This window comes from Melanostigma gelatinosum, assembly GCF_949748355.1.
Source record: "Melanostigma gelatinosum genome assembly, chromosome: 8".
Classification (NCBI taxonomy): Eukaryota; Metazoa; Chordata; class Actinopteri; order Perciformes; family Zoarcidae; genus Melanostigma; species Melanostigma gelatinosum.
Window position 1 is genome coordinate 23,946,310 of NC_136641.1, and position 22,802 is coordinate 23,969,111.

Consider the following 22,802-nt stretch of genomic DNA (forward strand, 5'->3'; position numbering starts at 1 on the left):
CGCGTAAACAAGGAAGTGCGGCGAAAATACAATACTTTGAATCACTGGATAGTGCATCAAAGGTTCGCTACCTGGCCAAATTGAAGGTTATTGGTAACTTGGATCCCTATACGATGAGTGCAGATGGTTTTAGTGCCGATCCTACTTATCTTCCATCGGTAAACTACGCCAACATCTACACGTATCTCGTGAACACCCCCAGTCCTTACACAAAAGACGAGTTGGAGTGCTACAAAGGGCTCGACGCTTATAATCAGTTTGTCAGTGGATGGGTCCGAGACGTCAAAGCAACGGTCGTCGACAATTCTCATCTCGTCATTGGAAGAGTAAATATATCCAGATCTGGTCAGATATTTAGCAATATTCAATGTTTACTCAGCGCAAACAGACACGTGTGTTTGTTTACATTGTACGTGCACGTCATTGTGTGCGTGTGTGTAGGAATTCACTTTCAACTAACTCCTAACTTCATCCCCCCCCACACATATATATATATATATATACATATATATATATGATCTGACGTTAAACTCATATCAAGCAATGCTGAGGCTGCATCTCTGTGTTTCGCCTGTTGTACACGCTCGACACGTGGCTTTGTGTGTACTCCAACATGGCCGACAGCTAAACTGTGACGTCACACGAGACCACTCCATACTACGACTCATTTTGTTGAGCACCTGAGCGTACACCATCCCTTTACTTCTAGCGCACGCCTGCAGTAACTTACCCATCCTACAACCCCACAGCTCCAGTTACACTGCGCATGTGCCACACCGATACCGTGTACCGTGGGCTATAGTTTCAAATAAAGACATATGGAGCCGACAATTGCATCTCTTTGGTCAAACCGGTCAAAATCGAAGCGCGCCCACATTTTGACATTCACAGGGAACGCATTCAAATCATGATTTAAATGTCTCAGATCGGGAGCTAGCATAGAGGGGAGCTAGCAAGACTAGGCGGAAATGGCTGAAGAATACGCGTATGACCACGTCCGCTTTTCAAAATAAGGTTTTAACAAATACAAAAACATGCACATAAATAATATGCATTGGTTTATCGTAAATATATGAAGTTGGACATCTGTGACTACATAAGACACAAATCAAATATTCTTGCTGTTTAATTAAGAGATTTTAAAAGTCCCACATTTTACCCAAACAAAAATCTAATTTCTGACTATTTGAGGTGTTATAAAAAATTTCACCATAATTCCAGACAATGGCAGTGATGTCATCATATTGCCAACTGTGGATATCAGTAATGACATTTTTACTTAGTCAAAATGACATTATGGATATCTGGTATGGATTTTAATCTTTGCTATCTATAGTCAAAGGTATAACTAGCAATTGGATTGTAGAGATCTGAAATGGGAGTTTTTCCAAGTAAGAATTACACTGCAGATATCCAGAATTTTCAGTCGAGATATAAAAAAAAAATATATATGACAATTTTGAATAGGAAAAATGTCATTCTAGATATTTGAAATCTTTTTTTTTGTACTAGGAACAATTAAATGAGTTATCTGCAATATATCCAGTCATTAAATGTTAAAACAGCCACTTATGCTTTTTCAGGATTTCAAAATGTCTTAAATTTATTTGTGAGAGTCTAGGACTGACAGATCCATTGTACGCCAAACATATAGCATAAACAGACTGATGAGTATCTAGACATTACCAATACAATTAGAAGACAAAATAGCCTCTTCAATTTTCTAATGTTAGTGAATATGTATGTTCTGCCTAAATTATTACACAGATTAACATTAGGTTGCATTGTAAGAAACCCAGAAGAAGTCTCAGGAGATATGGCTTTAGCAGTTTAGCATTAAAAACAACTTTATGACAAAAACGTTACTGCCCTAATCTATATTTTCCACTTGTGTTATTGTAATTCCGCTGCAGTATTTTGCTGAGGTAGCCTTCATCTTTATATTGTGCTTCTTATGCAACGCATCCAGTACATGTGGCAGTAACTCCATGTTGATAACTGGCTTTTCTAGGTCCTCTGCACAAGTGAGAGACTCCACGTTGACCCCTGACTGTGCGGTGTGCATCCTCCTCCTGTGTTTGGGCTTCAGTGAGCGCAGAGAGTCGGCCTCGAATCCCGAATGTCTCTCGTATATGTACAGAGTGACGGTAGACCTTTTGGCTAGTCTCAAGCTCCACAGAAGCAGAACAATGAGGCAGCATAGCATCACTCCCATCACAGTGTTGTAAGTCCCATGGGTGCAGCTTCCCATGACACAGGAGGCAAAGTAGTCATCATCGAGTTCAGCGATGGCTCTCTGGGCCACAGAGCTTGGACTGGCACAGGTGGGCTCCGTGGACACAACAGCCCTGTTCTTTAGCAACCAGTTCCGCAGGTATTGGATCCTGCAGTCACAGTGGAAAGGATTCCCAGATAGTGAGACCTTTTTCAGACCAACCAGTCTGTCAAAGAGGCCTGGAGACACAGAGGTGAGCTGGTTGTCCTGCACATGGAGCTCCGTGGTGTCTGACGGCAGATGAGGCAGGTCCACCAGGTTTAAAGAGCTGCAATTGACCTGCAGACCAGCAGGCATGAGGGCTGAACATAGGCAGGGTTGACCAGTAGTGTGTGCACTTAACGTGGCCCAGACAAGGAAGACAGCTAAGCTTAGATCGCAGAGCATCCTGCAGGACGAGGAAAAGGTTATACCCTTTCTGCACTGTAATTTCCTGTTTGCATCATAAACTGGAATAGACGGTGTGCTTACAGTGTAGCACTCAGCAAGTTCTTATATTGGATATTTCTAAAAGCAGACAGTCTCTATAAATGTGTATTAGAACAAGATTAACATGAAGCAACAAACAAAAAATGGCAATGTCTAGAATCTTGATTTAACTGTTTCTGCCAAATACATCTATGAGCTGAAAGATATTTAATATCCCTGAGGATCCTTAAACTGTAATAAATATAGCCAAATGTAAAATCCCTTCTTTTTTAAATAAAAAAAGAAAGAATACAAACCTTTTAGAGTCAAACCAACTTGGAAGTTACTTCTTGTGGCGCCAGTCATCCTTAACATTTAATGATATGTTCACTGTTCTTTTGAGATTACGAGTAGTCCAACATTCTGCCTCACTCAGGGTATCCCCATTCTGTAACCAACGTGTTATTCAACGGAATAATCACACACCCAGAGCATTGCAGTGTGAGGAACGCACCAATAACACTGCACTGGTATGGCGCATTTGACATGAAGGAAATCCATCTGCTTAGAGGAGATAAGAGTTTATCTGTTAAAAACAAAAAGAGGTGCAGGCTATCTGAAGCTCTCCCACACAAGGTTCACTACAGACATCTACTGCAGTGCCGAGGGCACAGGGGGCACTTCACTGCAAAATACAGCTCGGAGCAGCTTTATGTGAATTTAAATGTATACTTTGAAAGCCAAATACTGAGTAAAGCAGAATGGACACATAACCAATAAAATCTACAATCCAAGAAAAACATGTCACACTCCCGCAGCTTCAGAGAAGTGCTTTAAATCTAAAAGGTATCTGAGGTAGGAGTATAAATGATTTTCGCTGGCTGATCCTATGAGGAAGTGTGTAGCAGGTACACTTTCCACCCATAGATGGTGTAATGGCACAGATTTTCCTTTTCATTTCATAGCACTTCAATGCATGCCCTCTGGTGGAAATGCTGCAGCACTAAGTAATGGAAAGTAACGCTGCAGCCTGGAAGATATGAGAGCCTGGAGATAAGGCTCTAATGTAAAATGCATGATACCAAAAGGCGTTAACAAAAAAAACATTTAATTTCCCTTTGATTCACACCGACAGCTGACTCCGTGCTCGACGATACCTTTTTAAACTTTATATACACTGGAGAGCAAAGACAACACATGCGTACCATAAGTCATATATTCGTTTATTTTGCGTTCTCAACATTGTCACAGTTGGAAGTTGAACAATAACTGGGGTCTTACTGACTCACTACTCACTGTACAAACAGAATGCACATATAAATGAGGCCATTCTCGTCTTTTCCTCTTTTTAAAATGCGTCTCACTCCAGACTGAACAGCTTGCAGCAGGATGTGTGTAGGTCTGTCTGTGTGCGTGCGGTGGGGGTCGCATGTATGAAAAAATAGCTGGATGTAAATGGCAGCGAACTTTCTAACGGTCTCTTTTTGATTCCTCCAGCAGATATCAGTTCATGACAGCTGGAGGCAGACACATGTTCATATACCACCCCTCTAATCCATCTGTGAGGTGATGTCTATACATCAGAATAGAGTACTGATCATATACACAATATGTACAGCTGCTTTAACCCATTGGTCTCTCTCTCTTGGTCCCTTTTGGGCTTCGTAAAGATAAACCCTCCTTCCAAGCAGTTCATCTGTTTGCACACCAAACATCCCGTATTTACATGATGAAAGCCCTCAGCAACAGAAGTGCAGCGCTCTTTATATTTGTAATTTACACAATGGTTTTGTTGATGAAATGCATGCCGAACTTTAATAACTAGCCTAACATAGGGCAACAACAGGAAATTCAAAATGAATCAAAACCAAAATTTATAGGCTGATTTTCTTCCCCCATCAGCTCACAGTGAATAGGACACATGATGATCCATGCAGCGCATCGTTGGGGTACTTCCTCACAAAGAATGACTGGAGACATTTGAAGCACTACAACACACACCAAAACAAACAGATTTCTGGGTTTTACATCACCCCAAGATTTCAGAATTATAGCAAAAAAAACAACAACAAAATGAAATCAATGGAGACACATATGATCATTAATATCCCATGTGCGATATGTCCGTCATCTGTTCTGTCCTTGTTAATTCCCAATGAGCAGAAATGTGTGAGAATAAGCCTGACTTATGGCAATGGTTTTCTTTGTGAATGTTAAAATACATTTACAACCTGAATATTGGGACAAACAGTTTACTGTCACTAATTTACACACTAGAATAGACTCTTATTTGTAGAATGTAGAAAGTTATTCTTTACATATATACCCAGTTCCTTTGTTCAGTTTGCATTTTGTATATTATAACTGCAATTCCTGAAAACAATGAAAGTGCTCTTTCATATGTGCTTATCCAGCAAAATATTTTTGTTCAGCCCAAAGAGAAGCATTTTCCTTTTATTAAAATATATACACACATTCCTCTCTCCACCGTGAACTGTGTAAGTCAGTATTTATATATTCTTAAATGAAAAAGGATATTTGTTTTTCACCTGAATCTCGTCCTGGACAACAAGATAACAGACTTCCACTCATAGTACAAGTCTGCATTTTTCTGAACATGATTGCACTTAAACTTGCTATGGTAACACTGATTTGTTATACAATGTGCAGAGGATAGCCTCACATTAACAACATCACATGCAAGAAATCACTTACTAGACATTCCACTGAACTCTAAGTCTGTGCCTCTCATGAGACCACGAGGACAGCCACACATTAATTTACTAAGAAAGACTTTGACAGGGGTCAAAAACAAAAATAAATAAATAATGACGCAACATGGAAAAAGAAAAAAAAAACGCACAAATTAGAGGGACACTGCTTGTTGTTAATGTACAAAATCAGTACAAAGATATTGCACATATGATAGAAAAAATATGAAAAAATACTTCACTATGTTAGATTTTATTCACTCACTTTGTTGGCGAATAAAAAAAATATACTAAAGAAGGCAAAAGAAGATTTCAAAAGTGTTTGTTTTTCATTTTGAGAGTCAGGAGAGCAGCTGTCGCATAATTTCAAGGCAACAGACGAACATGTTCCACGCGTTCTGTGGGTCCATTTGTAACATTTGAGCTGAGCCTCCAAGTGTAATAAAACGTCTTTTCACCGTTAATCTTCATCACTTTTTTTTTCAGTTTGAAGCAGCCACAGTATGAGAAGTAAACCGAGATTAAAACAACCAACCGGCCCAGTTTATCACCTGCGTGAGTTGACAGGGAAAGTCTGCTTTGAGGCTTCAGCTGCGGCAGCACAGCCCGTTCAGGCCCATAATATGCAACAGCTGCCGCCCTGACGCTCCTTCTGATCCGTTCGAAAGGCAAAAGTTCCAGAATAGATTATAGGCCGGACTGAATGGGAGTTCACTCCTTTCAGATCTACATCCTGTTACCACAGAGTCAGTATAATACTGATAAAATTCATTTTTGCTGATAATAATAATTGTAAGTATAATCTTACAAATTACTTTACGCACAATATACTGGACATGAAGTCTTGACTAAATAGATTATGCATTAATAATTGGCACATTTATTTATGCGAGCTAGGAGACAACACGTATAGCTGTCATCTACAGTAAATACAGCACTAGAACTACAATGACTGAGACGGTCGACTCAGCTGCTCAACTGTCCTTTGATTTAAATGATGCCGTCTAGGTTCTTCACTACATATGAGCTCTACGGGAGGCAACGACAAAATTGCATTCATATGATGGAAGGATCTGGAAACCAAAAGAGTTGAAAGTGGACCGGCTGCGCACGAGGAGTGACGCCGTCATTGTTTGCAGAGGAAACCGTCGGCCATGTTCTCGTGTCAGGGTGTCTCTCCTCCTGACAGGCTACTGTAGGAATGAAGCAGTCGGGAGCGGCTTGGTGAGAGAACACATTTTCTCTGAAGCCGACACGGCCAGGTGATGTGTGTGAGTGTGTGGGTGGAAAACAGAGCGTCTTCCTGTACAGAACCCCCCCCCCCCATCCCTCACAAAAAACCCTGATGGGGCCAGGCCCATGATCAGGCAAACTAGTAAAGGCCCCTGGTGGAACTACTGAGTCCGATTCCCATCCTGCATATTGTTGGACCTGGAGGTGAAAAAGGTGACTGCGTGTGATTGGTTCCCATCACAGCAGCAGTAAAACACAGTGGACAGGCCATAGAGTTATGCTGTCAGTCCCTTTGGTGTAAGCAACTGTCCCCTCCTCGCCTCTCCTCTCTGTGTTCGGAGCGTCACACTACGGTGCTGATGCCACTGTGTTTAGGTTTGGGTCCGCCAGGTGCCGAACCCGCTTGTTGACTGTGGTGTTGTGGAGCATGCTGGGAGTGCGAGGCGTGATGGGAATGCTGGCTGTAATGGCTGTGCTGTGAATGGGGTTGTTGGTGGGCCTGGGAGCCACAGCCTGGGTGCTGGTGGTGCTGCGTGTGGGGAGGGGGGTGGTAGTGGTGGTGGTGGTGGTACGGCGGCGGGTTCTGTGGGACTTGGCAGTACTGGGAATGGTGACCGTGGAGCTGCACTGTATGCGCTACCTGTGCTGTGTGGTGCAGGTTGGTCGGGTGGGGCTTGTGGGATATGAGAGTGGGTTGGACAGTGGGAGGGAAAGGGGCGTGGCTCTGGGATGACGGTTTCCCTCGCTTGCTGCCGAAGAACGACCCAAGGATGGAGGTCGATGCTGAGTTAGGGATGGAGGGATGGCCGCGCGGGGGGGCGCCCTCACGTGGCGTGGTGGCTCTCCGGCGTGTGTGTGGACTGCTAATGATGGACCCCTGCAGGCAAGAAAAAAAAAGAAAAGAAAAAAAAAGTAACAGCAACTCCGTCAGACACTGTGCTAACGCTACTGCACAACACTGACTAAACCACAGCTACAAGGCACCAGCGGGATGAATTCACAGTTTTCTTATTTCAGATAAACAAGTAGCAAAATGTTATATGGCATGCAAATGAGAAACTAAAAATGTTTTCATGGTAGGCAGCAGCAACACGAGTATTTCAGCGTCAAGATGAAGGGAGCCTATTGTCAAAGGAGCTCTGCTGTAAAGGAGCTAACCGGCTTGAAACAGTAAATCTGTAACACGAGTAATTACATAAATACCATTAGGAGCATAAATAACATTGACAGGGGAAGAAAAACATTTCATCTTCATTGCAGTCGGTGTGCCAAACCCTCTAAGAGTCACACATGCAACTTGTTATAATAGTGTCAACATGCAGAGGATGTGACAGGCAAAAACAGCATCCACACATTAGCATTCAACTAGAAGTCAGAAGGCAGGAGGAACTAAGCTCTCGTGTGCGGACTTCGCAACAGGCCTGGTCACTTTCCCTCCCTTTTCTGGATCCAACACTGCTCACTATACAGGTATTTCCTTTGGCACATGCTTCATCTAAGACTGGAGAAAGACCACATGACGTCTTTGAAAGCAGAAATGAAATTGTCAGGGTCCCAGACTTCAACCCAACACATGGACTCATGGACACATGGAATGAGGGAGCGGTGAATGAATGAAATCCACGTCTTTAGTGAAGCCAGTCAGTAGACCTCGGACTACAAAGGCTACGTTTCTCCCTGAACTTTACAGCATTTAAGAGAAGTTGTGGATAAGGGGGAAAAGAGAGACCCGCACAGGGAGAGGGGCTGCGGGGGGGGGTCTGTTTCCTAGTGTCTCACAGAGCTACCACCCTGCCACAGAGAAGAAGAACCAAATGAAAACTCCTTGGATGTGATCGAATGAAAGACAGAGACAGGCGACAAGGGGAGGGATCAGAGGAGGGATTAGTAGAGTCATGCTTGTTTGAAGATAAGGTGTGTATTGGTCATATAACATGACCAAAAACAGGAGATCCCTGGCTTCCAAAACAAGGGGGGGGGGGGGGGGGGCACAATCAGAGGCAGGCAACCCATGCATGCACACTGAGGCAAGCAGGTCATAAGGCATCCCAGGAAGAAAAATAAATGATCCAAACAAATGGACGGAGTCTATGAAGCAAAGAAGGTGTAAGACCAAAAATAAATGGTGTCTTTTCACAGTGCACATCATCACATAGAGAGTAGCTTGGATACCAGCTGCTTCCAACTTACTTCCATATTGCTGTCTAGTGATCCTGCACTGCTGCGACGCCCCCGCTTGCCTGCCCGAGACATGCAACACCACAGATTAGAGATCGACAGCACTCCTGGACCGACTACAGACGTTTAGGCCGCCCACCGGTCCCGAAGGGGGGCAGTGCAGTGGATTGTGACTGTGAGTAAGGTCCAAATATGGGCGAGAGGGGGAGAGCACGGTCAGGTCTGGGGAGGGCGGTGGGTGACAGGTGGTACTCTGGCTGACTGCGTAGTGGAGCCACATCTTCACGCAGGCCGAGAGCTAAAGTTGCATTAGGTTTTTTATTTAAAACGCACTTCGAACTGCTTAAAATTTTGAATGCATTTCTATAAATCTCAACAAATATGGACTCCGGAGGCATCAAAGTGTGATAGACCAAGGAAAAGTCCGCAGTGAAGTTTTTAACCAAAAGATTGCAGGTCGATTTGAAAACCTTTGGCTGGGGTTGATGCCGCATTAAAAATTCCCCCAGATTTTCCACTTGATGAAATGAGACAACTCGTTTGTTAAACGTTGCCTCGAGATGTAGGTTGTTCTAAAAGGGGGGGTCATGGAGCCAGTCTCAGTGACAGTCACGGAGGAGGAGACACATCAAAAGCAATACAGTGGTTGTTGCACATGGGATGTACAGGCATATACAGGTCTGAGGGGCGAACAGAGCACTATTGCCGTTGTTAGGCACACTCAGCCAATGACACATGACCAATAATCACACATAAACAGGAAAATACCTGATGTGTATGGAAATAACACAGTAAAATACACATGAAATGGGAGTATGGCAGGAAAGGAAAAAAGAAAACACTCAACAAAAACGACCCCGCCGACACATGCCACATCCTGCATCGAAGAACACAGGAGACAGGAGGGGCTTCTACAGACGTCTTCACTGGCTGACCTATCGGTTCCCATCGAGGTAGAGATCATGAGAACAAAGCGCGTCGCATTACCAACAGTGAGGCAGACCCCTAACTGGATTTCATTATCAAGTGAATCACCCGATAACTTCACACAGCCGTTATCTGTAATGAATGAAATGTATTCCTGCTCCGGAGACGAGCCGCTGTGCTGAACACTGATATTCATGGGTGTGAGATGACTGTCAACGCCAGGACTGGATCTGATTCTGGAGCTTGTTCGCTGCTTAAGAACGGGACACATCAGCGCTGATTTGTTTGGTTCACAAATATATACGTGAGAGGAAATGGCAAAATGATGTTTGAACAAAACTTAAAAGATGATCACAAAATGTCTTTGACTGAAACAAACTTCGGGGTGCAAACAGTGCGAGGTTAAACCAAACGAAAAGAAGAAAAGTCAGGATAAAAACATGAATGGGAATGTTCAGAAACAAACTCATCCAGATGATCAAGGGTGAGAACTGCCCGTCAATTTCATTCCTCACCGAGTTAATCTGGATTTTTAAACCATAAACCTCTTCAGAAATAGGTCTGTGTTCAGTCTTTGGATTTAAAAAGCACACCGTCAGTCTCTCTAAAACAAAGTCTGCTGAGGTTAAACATTGATGGACACACTGTTCAGACCGAACTCTCCAATCATATGTCGTGGATTTAAAGGGGAGGACTCTAAATTCTACATTGATGGTGCTGTGAAACAACATTTAGCTGTTTCCATCCCCTCGGTATCACCACAGAGAGGTGGATGACAGCAGGACCTTTCCACTAAAGAGCCGGCTGGTAAAAACAAAGACGTTTCGGCTGTACCTGCTTCGGAGAGGTCTCGCAGGGAGCTGCTGAGGGCGCTCCGCTTCAGGCCCTCGCCCATGGCGTAGGTGTCGTCCAGACTGGCGCGGTTCATGTTCCCGTTGCCGCCGTCCTTCTTCAGACCGGAGCTCTGCGACATGCTGGGCCTCACCACCCCCTTCTGCTTCTCCAGCTCAGCTGTGGAAAGGAGCCGAGGAAAGAGTGAGGTAAGCGGCGGCGGTTTTTACGTCTCACTCTGGCCAGGGAACGACTCTATAACTTCTCTGTGATGTATTCAGCCACCTCTCGCTGTCTGGAACTCATGAATCGGATCTACATCCTGTTGCTCGTGTGTCACGACGGCTTTGCCTTTTGAATGCCCACAAAAAACCCCAAAGAAACACCGCTGTCCCTCCTGTAAGCCATCCTGTGTAACATCCTGTAAACATTCTCCCTCGTAAAGTGCCGCAGTCGAGTAATGAGGACCATGCCCTGTTTTCTACTTTGCACAGCCTGAGGTAGACAGACTAAGAGGGGGGGGGGGGGGGAGGCAGCTCACACTCTATTCTGTATTTCTCCATTTCCTGGACCTCGGCAATGGACTCTCGCAGGTCGTCTGTGAACTTCTTGCGGTCCTGCGGGTTGGGCGCGTTAAAGTTGATGAGGACTTTGACGTCTGCACCTGGTATGGCTGATGTAAGTCTGATTCCGTTTGGGTAATCTGGGGCGACGGCAAAGAGAGGGAGAGACATTTACACAAGGGCCATATGATCAAAACCAAGTCAAACAACATCTGAAGTTTGGAGAGTTAAAACAACGTCACAGCCCATTGGTTCGGCGCTGCATCGAACCCCGTGATGTAAACACCGTCAGCTGACACGCCACGGGCATGAAGACGGAATCAAAGAAAAAGCCACTTACATTGATTTTCAAACAGCATGACCTGCATCCCATACAGAGAGAAGGACTGTCTGAAGCTGTACGTCACAGAGTTCTTCTTTTTCTGGAAGATCTTGGTGACCTGACATCGCACAGAGAGAATATTTTACGGGTTCTGAAGAGAGAGAGAGAGAGAAAAGAGGAGAAGAAAGGAGAGGGCAGGAGAGGGCTTTTACCACTAGGAGGTCATTGAACAGGAAGATCTCCCGCTGATGCAGGCCCAGCTTCTGGAGCTTGTTGGGATCCGGAACTTCAAACAGACGGCAGTAACACACCAGCCGGCGATGGGGCAGCGACAGCACCTAGAGGGGAGGAAAAACAGGAGCACAGATACAAGCACTTCAGAGGTCCGAGATGATTTAGGAAACAGAATTTAAAGAAGGTGTAGCCAAAGGATGACACATTCACAGGGACATATGGGGAGATGTGGTGTTGGTTTGGATACCACTGTTGCTATGTTTTCTTTGTCTAACATAGGAGGAAACAAGTTCAAACTACGGTAGTATTTACCACGGCAATGGTGCCGTGTAAGTAGCAGTAGTGTACAAAACAATGTAGCGCTAAATCAGCACATCCCATAAAGATTACGATCACTAATCTAATCACCATACAAGCGGGAGATCTACAGTATATTCTGTGACTCAGAGTCATGTGTGTGGCATGCAGCCAGCGCTGGTGCACAGCTCAGTGCGACCAAAGAATTTATGTCTGTCTCCAGGGGGCAGCGGTGACAGATGAGATGCTCCGGGAGGGGGGGGGGGGGCAGAAGTTTGTGCCTCTTTAGGTAATCTGACTCTGAAACTACCTGTTTGATGTGCATTAACTGCAACGTCCTGGGACAGACACGGCAAGATGTGCACGTACAGTGAAATAATCAATGAAAAACGAGCAAATATCGTATGATTTATGGATATGTAGCCTACTCACACATCCCAGGCCGTGGTGGAGTGATCCGATCTAAAACGAGAGGGCAAAGAAGATGTGTTACGCAGCCGTTCTGTTAGGATTATTAACAATACTGCCCCTGAACATTTAATCTCTTCTGCTTTCATAATGAGCCCATGTAAGGACTCGCCCTTGCAGAATGTGCCCGATAGACTATTACAGTGTCCATGAAGATGAATGAACCTCTTGGGGTCGGTATACAGGGTGGTCATCTTTCCCGGCTACCGGACTCGAGGGAGTCTGCAACGACGCTGGAATGAAAATCGATCCAGCCAGAGAATGCCAACCCTGAGCGGCACTACAGGACCCGATTATCGCGGAGAGGAACTCAAATGTGCTTTTTATGTTCCAGCGTTTTACACAGTGTCCTCCTGAGCCTTTCCTTCTGCAGCTAAATGGTGACGAGGGAACATTTTTCAACACGTGCAGCAATTACAGGCCGAGCAGAAGCCAGTCCAACTGGAACAAAGTCCTCGGCGCGAGACCAGCCTCTCTCCCCGACGGTGCATCGGTTAATCACACTTTCAACCGTCACACGTGAAAGAGACATCACCGCCTGCAGAATAATGACAAAATGCTGCTGCCCTGCTCCTGAGGGCCTGGAGCACAGTCTGAACGCCAGAGGAATCCCTGGTTTCAACCACTTGTCCCTCTACAGCGGTGTTAGAACTCCAATGTGCTCCGGCAGCAGAAAGTGCCCATTTTTTATCAGACTGCAGCACTGGGTGACATCTTTCAAGGGCTTCGGGTGTTTTAAAATCAGCAGCGTGAAGGTCTTGAAAAGCCCGGGCACAACAATACCCAAAGGTAGAGCACAGTTAATACATCTTCCTGTCCCTTCTAAGAACTAAACTCTTACACTTCGCCATCCACAAGTCAGGAGGAGTGAAATGTTCTTTTTAATAAATGTGCCATATCAACATTAAGGGCGGCATTAAGTATTAATTATGACACTAAATCTAAATGTACAGATACATCTCCAGCCATATTGGCAACGTGCAAAGCAACATTTATCAGGAGATTGTGATAATATATGACAGCAATATGCAAGCAGGCTAGCATCCCTGTTCATCAACAATAAATGTAACAAATTCTGCGTAGAAGGCAACAAGTACGAGCCAATCAGACGCAGAGTAGGGCGGGTCTTCGCAGAATGTATGTGGGGGGGGGGGGGGGGGGGGGGGGTCAATGAATCTGCACTGTAAATAACTGCCGAAGGCTCTGAATGAGGTGATTTGTCATTCAAGTGCTCTTCGACATTTCCCAGAAACCCTCTTGCAAGATTGTTATCGGTGGCTGTGAGTACAGATTGAAGCAGAGAGATTAATGTCACGCCTTGAAAATTGTCTCTTCTTTTTACTGAATGAAGAGCACTTACTGGTTTCTTTCCCACGATGAGCTTCTCAACCTTCTGCACCTGCGAGACGTGGTCTTCATTGGTCTTGAGCTCTCGCTTACGGATCCTCTCGTAGATGCCGACCAGAGTCTCCCGAGGGATATCCTCCCCGTCATCCACACCTGGCACACAGATTAGCAGAGCGTATTCAAATATCAGTCCATATGTTTTGGTCACTGATGGCGTATCCTTATCATGTCGGCGTTTGCTTTCGTCACCTCTTAAATTCTTGATGAAGTCCTCCATCTTCATCTTCCTCTCGGGCTTGACGTTGGGGCTGTACATGTCGGTGTTGAGGAGGATGATGGCGAACGCCAGGATGAAGATGGTGTCGGGGTTCCTGAACTGCCGCACCACTGTGGGGTTGCAGATGCAGTAGCGCTGGCTGGAGACACGAGGCAGGAGAGCAAAGATCTCAATTCACAGCCAAACTCGGATTATAAACGTCGCACACAGCCGTGCTCGTAGTGAGGAAAACACTGCCAGAAGAAATCAGAAGTAGTGCTAGAGCTTGTCCTTTTATCTACCAACAATTACCGGCAGCTCAGAGGAAACCCAGTAGCAATGACCTTTTAAATATCAATAAGTCTCCATAAAACACTTCCATCATCATTTACAAAAAGCAGTATTATATGCTGTGTTTTTAACACAGGCTGATTGTATTTTAATTGTCATTGGCTCGGGATTGTTTTTTTGTCTCAGTGTTTTTCCGTGCAGTCTTTGCTATGTTTAAATGAGTCCGTGTGTGATCTCGACGTATGGTCTGACCTGAAGGCTTCGATAAGCCGCTCCACCTTCTGGGCTTCGCCCTGAACACGAATGTGGTTCTGAAATTTCCTGAGCGCCTCGTCCAGCTCCATGCTCTGGAAGTCCATTTCATCCACCACACAGCTGACACACAAGAGAACAGATGGCAGAAGAAAATGAAACACAAACATGGCGTCATTGACTGTCACCAATTCTTTTTGATCTTACAGGGCTTCAATTCTATCACATTTCAGTGTTTATCAAAGAGGATGTTACAGGATTCTAATCACATTTGCACCATGAGTAAATCTTACCTCCTGCAGGCTCTTTACGAGTTGGATTTTATGGAGTTTTTGGGACTTTGTCCCTTTCTTCTATTAAATAAGCTATAACAATGGCCCCCATGTGTTACTACACACTCAAGTATATATTATATAAGATCCTGGACTTCAGTACTTTCACACAAGTTTTTATTTGACTCATTTTGGGTTTTTCTTTCCTTCCTTCACTCGCCTTTGTCTAATCATAAGGAAGATGGCGGCGAATCAAACTTACTCCAAGACATCTCTGTTGAACTGCTTCTGCCGATTGCCGAGAAATTCTCCAATCATCTGCCTGCTCAGCCCCTTCCTCTGCAGCAGGAAGTGAGCTACACCGACCGGCGTGTCGGGGATGAATCCCCTCTCGGTCAGGTACTGGACGCCCTTTTCTGGCTTCCTGATAAATCCAAACATTTAGAGGTAGGTCAATTTAAAAAAAATTTAAAGAAACCTGGAGAGAAGAATCTGCAACTGCTTCCTCCTGAATTCTGAGAATACACATGTTGGCAATTTCTTGAGGCGTCTTTAAAATTTGTATTAAAAGTATTATTAAGACATGTCTGATTCTCTAACACTAGAAATGCCGAGTGATATATTATGGACAAATTACATTGTGCTTAATTTCTTTGTCCATGTAAATATCTTTCAAAGTATCTCTGTATTTGATATGAATACAGTTTAATATGTGAAATTATTTTCCAAGAGACTTCACAAGCTTCTCCATTAATCACTGAACACACTGGTCTAGCGCCTGCTCGAGCAGAGCCGAGCACCTACTTGTTGAAGAGATTGAGGCCGATGCGGTAGTGTCTCTTGCGAATAACATCATTGCTGAAGATGGGCGAGTCCCAGCTGTTGCGAGTCTCCTTGTGGTAAGTCTGCTTGCTGAGCGTCTGCTCTCGCAGGCTGTCTCTCGACGAGGACTCGGAGCTGCAGTTGATGGTGTCGTTGGAGTTGGACGTGCTGTTGATGCTGTCGTTGTCCCCATCGGAGAAGTCCGATTCGGACTTGCTCTGTCTGTTGGCCGAGCCGTTGATGGCCAAGTGGCCTTCCAGGTGGCGCTGGCGGTGGCGCAGGGGTGCTTCGTCGTCGCGGGAGGACGCTCGCGGCGGGGGTCCGTGGGAGATGTGTTTAGGGCTCGCCTGGGACGACGTTACGATGTGGCCGTGCGGCTCGTACACCGGCGGCCGTTTGACGGAGCCGCGGTCAGACCGGTCGCTGAGCTCTGCGGAGCTGTCACTCGGGGGTTCTATGGTCAACAAAGGGAGATGGTCCATTCTAAGACGCTGCTCTTGGCACTCTAGAGAAGGAGTGCTGCGGCAGCTCGTGTCTGTGTCACGACCCTCATCTTTGGGGTCAATAGGCCAGTAGTCCTGGGAGGAGTTGGCTGACCGCAACCGCAAGTCTGATTCTATGCTGGAGGGCTGGTCCCCTGACCTGGACCGAGCAACAGAGGGGGGCATGTCCTCCTCGTCGATGTACAGAGTAACGTCGCTGTAGGATGCAAGCGTTTCATCGTGCATTCGTCCAGCTGCCCTGCGGTGGGACTTCCCCTGATAGGGCACTTCCCGCTCCACCTTGGAGCAGCCCATGGCCTCGGGGTCCGGACCCTCGTCCCCTTGAAGGCTGCGACAGTTCAGTGCATCATCTATCGACTCCGCCAGAGATTTAACCTGCCTGGAAAAGGCGTCCTCCAGCTCCGTGATGGCATCGGTCAGGTCCCCCTGTGGGGCTGGGTGAGACGCCATGTTGGCCTGTTGGTGCACCTCTATATCGCCACATTCAGACTGCACCATCAGCGGGGCGCCGTCCTCAGTCATCGACACCTGCCTCCCTTCAAAGTAGGAGCTGTGCACTTTCTCGGGGCCCTCGAACGAGAGCTGCATCCTCATGTTGGAGAGGACGATGCGTCTGGACATGCGGTTCTCGGACATGGAGCTTCTGAGACGTTCAAAGTTCTTGTTCATCTGATACTGGCGGAAAGCCGTCTGGATGGTGCGGGCCGCATGCCGGGTTATGAATCGTCCACCATATTTACGCTCCAGCATCTCCACCTAGGGGAAAGACGGGAGTCAACGGAATATTTTATGATTTCTCAGCTATGCATGGTTTATAAAGTCATCCTCCTGGATGTTACAGACCATTTGCATCTCCCAGTTGTCAGTGGCTCCGAGACAATCTAACAGCTTTTCTTGCTTTATTTGTACCAAGAATAATCTCACAGAACTGGGTTATTGATACTTAACCAACACACAATTTATAATCTGCTCATGACGCTTTTAAACTTAACTGCTCGGCGAGGCTACTTTGGACTACCTGTTTGTCCTGGAGGTCAGCAGAGAGCTCATAGCTCTCGGAGAGCGAGCGCGACCGCTTGATGGCCTCCTCCTCGGCCTGCTTACGGAGGATGGACTGCGAGTGCTGGAGCTTGGGCCGACGGGGTCTCTGAGGCCCAGGCTGGACCCCGTGGCTGTAGAGCGGGCTGTCAAATCGGTCAGGACTGATTGCCGAGCCGTGAGTCACCGGGCCCTGGCCATAGCTGGCTCCCCCATCCAGGGGAGGGCCGCTCTCATTGGGCCGTCCATCCCCTTCCACACTGCAATAAGAGAGCAAAGGGACGCTTAGAGATTTCATCTCGTCACGACACAGATTAGACAATGAGAATGACATTTTTGAGTCAGTATTTGATAGAAGGATTATCGGGTTAATCACAGCCGTCTTCCTGATACAACTCATGAAATGTCAGAACAAAAAGTAGTTTAACTTCAGGGATTCATGGCCGACGCTATAATAAAATAGTCTCGTCTCTGTTATGGAATATACAAACACATATGGCTTCACAACGCTGATTCGACAACTTTATGACATACAGAAAAAAATAGTTTCATTCAACTGCCTAAGCTGCTTAATACTGGTTTGTACCTGTGGAATAATTACTCTTGAAAATTTGACAACCTTCCACAGCATCTGCTGTGCCCACACTGAAAAGACACCGATGCCACGTAAACACTCCGAATATCAAACACATCCAGTCGTCCGTTGTCCTTGTGGGATTAACTCTCACACAAATAACGTGGAAAAGAAACAAGGAGGTTACTCACTCACTCTTACATTCTGCCGTACTACAAGAGGACAGCCGATTGCGAAAAGACCGCCTGTTCTCTATGAATTGCCAACTCTTCCTCCATATCTTGTCCACCATTCTTTCAGTCAAGTGAGGTCCAGAGTACACGGGCTCCTCCAGGAAACTCGAGGCATGCCACCTTAAGGGCCAATCAGTGACCGATGGGAGTTACATCATGTTTGCTGCAGCGCCGACGCGCTGTTCCAATACACGTTACAAAGTCCAGTTCAGAGGGCAATGACAGAGCAAACAACTTTCGCGGTGCTTTAGAAATAGCCGAGTCGTGGGTGTACGTGGTGCCCACCTTTTCCATAACCAACATTATAATAACTAGCATTTCTTGCCCTCCATGGTACAGTGCCTTCACTGTGTGCAGGCTGCCTAATGTGTTTGAACTGTGACTCGACACACCCATACTGTGTACACAATCCACTTCCTTCATTAGACAGCCTGACGTCAACATTCGGCAACAACAGCTTGCCAGCAAACAGCAACCAATGCGGAGTGAAAACGTGGAACGGAATATGGTCAAAAGTTCACAGCAGATCTATTTGTTAACATTTTAACGTGACATTAATGACTTTTTATCCAAAACTGAATGCAGATCTTCGGATTTGCAACCCCACCCGGCACGCACGCCAACAAAATGTTTGCAAAAGATGATCATTCATGGTTCACTATATGCTCACTTACAGCCGAGCAGAAATGTCAGGCTTGGGCATGTTGTCTGTCTCAGTCTATTACAATGCATACTTATCATTTTGTACATTTGAATCTAATTCACAACCTACAAATGTGTCCCTTTCCGTCTGCTGATTCTTGTCTAAGAGAGAAAGTGCAACGTAATATGAAGCTTGCGCAACTGATTACATCTCATACAATTGAGTCACTTTTCACTTCTCTAAACCAACAGAAATGCTTTGGAGAATAACCTCGTATCCAAAACAAAAAGGCAAAGATTTGAGCGTGAAATATTAAAACATCGTCGTCCTGCTGTGGCTGCCAAACTACCACCAATCATTGTTCGAACATATTTGATTCCAAAGATGGCATTTGGGTGCAACAAGAAATATTATCACGTCTTCAAGTAGCAGAGGTGTTCACTTCCACTAAATGCAACATCAGAATGCATTTGCACAATAAGTGGCCTACTTCCCTTCTGACCCATTCAGGGTCAGCCGAGGCCACGGGAGAATTTCATGTTACGCAAATGCTGACCGACTCCCTCGAGGCAACATGTACACACAATGTTTAAGTGTGGAAAAGCAACAGAGGACGCCTTTATACTGCTGAACCAACATAAAACCTTTGCGCAGCACAGTGAGAATCATACTTTATTGCACAATTGCCATTGGGACGAATCTCCCCGACCATCTGTCGTGGCCAACTGTGACGCCGCCATCCCTGGAGCTAAAAGTCACACCTTGCGTGCTGTCACAGCTCCAGAGTACAGCCGGTGGTAGTTTCTGGTTTCATTACTTCTTCATTAAGAGTTTGATTAGTGACCTGGATAAAGTGCTGATGAAAAGAAGCTGTTGGGTACATCGGTTTATTCATATTGGCATGAAGAAAGGGGAAAAATGTGTTGAGCCAAGAGAGTGATTGTGTAGCACGTTGCAAATTCTAAAACGTGTTTAAGGAACTTAAGGCGAAAACATATGATCAATATATATATGTGGCAAATGTTAACAACTGCTACATGGATTGTCATGAAATTTGGTACATAATCATGATTCTCTCAGGAAGAATTGTTGGAACTTTGGTGATCCCCAGACTCTTCATCTAGCACCATCATCGGGTCAATTAGTCCAAACTTTTGGTTTGCGAAACTATTGCAATTCCCACCAGCCTCAGTTGTATTGTGTTTTTAGTGCTAATTAGCTAATGTTAGCATGCTAATATACTAAACTAACATGGAAAACATTATACCGACTTAACATCAGTATGTTAGCGTTGTCATTTTCAGTACGTTAGCGTGCTGTGGTTGGCCTTCAGCTCAAAGCACGGCTGTGTCCTCAATGAGCTGCTCGTAGGTTGTAAAGACTCTTAGTTTTAGTTTTAGTTCGATTTATTTATTGTGGTTTTCTCTGTTCCATCTTATTTTTGGCTCGTCAGTCATCTGTGAAGCATTCTAAACGACACTAATCTGTATGAAAGGCTGCTATTCAAACACAGTTTGATTGGTTGATTATGTAATTTAGTTTTGTGGTGTTTTTTCCGCTGTTCTATTTTGTAGTCATTGTCTTTCTGTTGTTTTGCCTAATTGTGTAATTATTTACGAACTAAAAAAAAATTCAAGTTATGAAATATGACAATGTAACAGTGGGGATGAGAACCGAGTCGAGATTAAATAACTGAAGAAGCAATAAACCTCAAGCTGCTTTTAGTAGCTACTGCAGTGCTCTTCTGGGGTTCGCTCTCTCACTCCGTCACCTCTAAAAACATTCAAGGCACAAAGTCAAAGCTAAAGCTGTAGTACTGGCTCTGCCTTCCCCCCCGATGGGACCAGCATCCTCCCTTCCACTTTTGTTCTTTCTGCTCCACTTTCTACCGACCAAGAATCCAGAGGAACGAGAGTGGGAATAAATGCTGCAGTACTTTTCGCTCTGAGGTCATTGAATACTCCACAGAGTGAGGTCAGTTGTTCATGATGGCGCGGAAAAGGGGGTAAAAAAAAAGGAAAGGAGGCACGCAGCACTTTAAGAGCTGTAATGGATGTTGAAGGAAAACAGGGGGACTGAACTACAGCAGAGGAGGAAGCGGCGTGACGTTGTTCCCGAGAAGAGACCGAAGTCACATGGTTCAGGCAGATCTCCGGAAGTCGCGTTATCGTTTATATCAACACGTTGTATCCATCATTTATGAGGATTGTAGATGTTGAGAGGTGAAGGATGAAGCAATGATGGTTCTCCCAGGACCGTTTCCTAAAAAGTGACTGTACCCTCGGTGAAATATGATCTCACAACATGAGCAACAACCGCTCGACAATGTCTGTCGCGCAGTCTGGTCTCTTTATCCACCGGGAGCCCCTGTTGGTTTCCAATGCAGGCATGGATAAGCATGTCAGCTCAGCTGGCAGTGATTTTCAGCCATGGGATCCAGGGATTTTTTCGGGGGGGGGGGGAGACCATCTCTCGTTCTCCCCTACTTCCCTCTCAACACGTCCTGAACAAAGAGGCCCAGGCCTCAACCCGTTCCATCAGTCGGACCTGAGGGAGAAACATTCCTCCATCCCGGAAAAGAGGAGTCACGTCTACAGGACTTCTGGGAACAGAGGAAGGCTAATGAAGTGCAGGCTGGAGCTGCGGAGGAAGAGAGAGCGGCAGTGCGGAACCAACGGAACTCACAGGCCAAGTCGCAGGGATGACGGAGAGGTCTACAAACTGCTTTGTTTTACGATGCTCTCGTCGGTATGAGAAAGCGGAACTGAATTGTGACCTTCAAAGCCATTGAAATGAGCATTATGCTAAATACGTCTAGAGAAATCGTTCCACATGCACTGCGTTTAAAGGCACTACGGTAATCTGACAACTCCTCACCCACCTGTCTAGACTTGCCTTTGTGTAACTTTTAATTATTTATTTCTTTGTATTTAATGCCTGTTGCCTTCATTTTATTGAGTTCCTGTGAAGTTCTGCTCTTGAAATGGTCCGTTTCAAACTTGACAACATAACACCCTTAATGGGCCCCTTTGTATTTCCTGTTGCAATGTTTGTAATGTAGTATCTGACAGGAAGTCAACTTGAACCAAAACTATTGCCCGAGCAACACACTGGCAATTTAAAAGGTTCATACAAATGAACTTACTTACATCTCACTTTTGGCAATAATCTCAAGTCTGATCTCAGAAAGATCAAACACAAGTTTAAGGATCAATAACTACAGTGACTGCAGCGATACAAACTGGCCAAGTGTACGGGTTTCTTAAAAAGTGAGCACATGGGAAACAAAAGTGAGGAACATTGAACTCATGCGTGTTAGAAAGTGATAAATAGATGAACACATTATACCGTCTTGCATTGGCAATCTTCAATTGCAACACCAACAGGGTTGCTAAGGAAGTCTGATCTGCCTGATGAGGGATATTTCTGTCCGTGATGCACAAGCGGCAGACGGTGACGGGAATCTGATTCCCTCACAAGGGTGTTTAAGAAAAATCACGTGTTATAACACTAATGCAACACATTTAAATGCTTTATCAGATAATTTGCCAATTCTGTTTTTCATGCGGGTATGTAAACATACAGTGAACTGACCCTTTTAATCAAATTGAACAAATCACAATTCTCACCCCCGCATGCACGGACATGCGCTACGAGCCCAACAAAAGCAGATGTTTCCTCTCTTCACAGTTACTCAGAGAGCTCATAAATACAGATGCACGCACAGGTAAAAGGTGAGGAGACCACACAGCAACATGTTAATGAAATCCAGCATTAAAAAGGTAAATGTGCCAGTAAACACTCAGGTACATCAGTCATTCCAGCACCAATAACCACACTAATGGAGGATTTTGTAACGTCTGGAACCAGAGAGCGAGGAGCAGGTTGGGGATTTATAGTTGGACACAGCTGGAAAGCCGTTTTGGTCGGCAGACTGACGGCATCACTCTTGAGAGTTTGCAGCAGACGGCATATTGTCGACCGGAGCCTCACAAGACTCGTGGCTGATAACTACTGTAAGTTACTGAGAACTAATAAATCAACTCATCTGCTGTCGAATGCAACCAGAAACCAACATGACTTCAATGTGCATGTAAAAATTCAAACATTTGCTCTGATTATTA

General features: G+C 45.3%; 2 protein-coding genes across 5 annotated transcripts in view; both read right to left on the bottom strand.

Moving 5' to 3' along the window:
- Nucleotides 1-1,737: 1,737 nt before the first annotated feature.
- Nucleotides 1,738-3,110, bottom strand: gp9 (glycoprotein IX platelet). The gene is made up of 2 exons (XM_079273486.1): nucleotides 3,001-3,110; nucleotides 1,738-2,663 (listed from the first exon to the last, which is right to left on the bottom strand). Exon 2 carries the CDS (start codon nucleotides 2,660-2,662, stop codon nucleotides 1,871-1,873), a length of 792 nt encoding a protein of 263 aa, XP_079129612.1. The 5' UTR covers nucleotide 2,663; nucleotides 3,001-3,110; the 3' UTR covers nucleotides 1,738-1,870.
- A 3,637-nt stretch (nucleotides 3,111-6,747) lies between these two features.
- Nucleotides 6,748-22,802, bottom strand: part of iqsec1a (IQ motif and Sec7 domain ArfGEF 1a) — a 55,449-nt gene continuing 39,394 nt past the window's right edge. For 3 of the 4 annotated variants that reach the window (XM_079272985.1, XM_079272983.1, XM_079272982.1), the window contains exons 2-14: nucleotides 17,209-17,488; nucleotides 15,670-16,946; nucleotides 15,128-15,289; nucleotides 14,594-14,716; nucleotides 14,044-14,210; nucleotides 13,808-13,947; nucleotides 12,412-12,441; nucleotides 11,661-11,786; nucleotides 11,467-11,566; nucleotides 11,105-11,266; nucleotides 10,567-10,743; nucleotides 8,818-8,867; nucleotides 6,748-7,504 (exon numbers count right to left, since the gene is read on the bottom strand). In XM_079272985.1, the coding sequence (XP_079129111.1) occupies nucleotides 6,971-7,504; nucleotides 8,818-8,867; nucleotides 10,567-10,743; nucleotides 11,105-11,266; nucleotides 11,467-11,566; nucleotides 11,661-11,786; nucleotides 12,412-12,441; nucleotides 13,808-13,947; nucleotides 14,044-14,210; nucleotides 14,594-14,716; nucleotides 15,128-15,289; nucleotides 15,670-16,940 (3,042 nt within the window). In that variant the 5' untranslated portion in view covers nucleotides 16,941-16,946; nucleotides 17,209-17,488 and the 3' untranslated portion in view covers nucleotides 6,748-6,970. The remainder of the gene's footprint in view (nucleotides 7,505-8,817; nucleotides 8,868-10,566; nucleotides 10,744-11,104; nucleotides 11,267-11,466; nucleotides 11,567-11,660; nucleotides 11,787-12,411; nucleotides 12,442-13,807; nucleotides 13,948-14,043; nucleotides 14,211-14,593; nucleotides 14,717-15,127; nucleotides 15,290-15,669; nucleotides 16,947-17,208; nucleotides 17,489-22,802) is intronic. The other variant, XM_079272984.1, reaches the window with a different exon arrangement.

Bases quoted from the DNA above. Each gene is read 5' to 3' on its own strand.
- gp9 (XM_079273486.1), bottom strand. From the start codon at position 2,662: ATGCTCTGCGATCTAAGCTTAGCTGTCTTCCTTGTCTGGGCCACGTTA.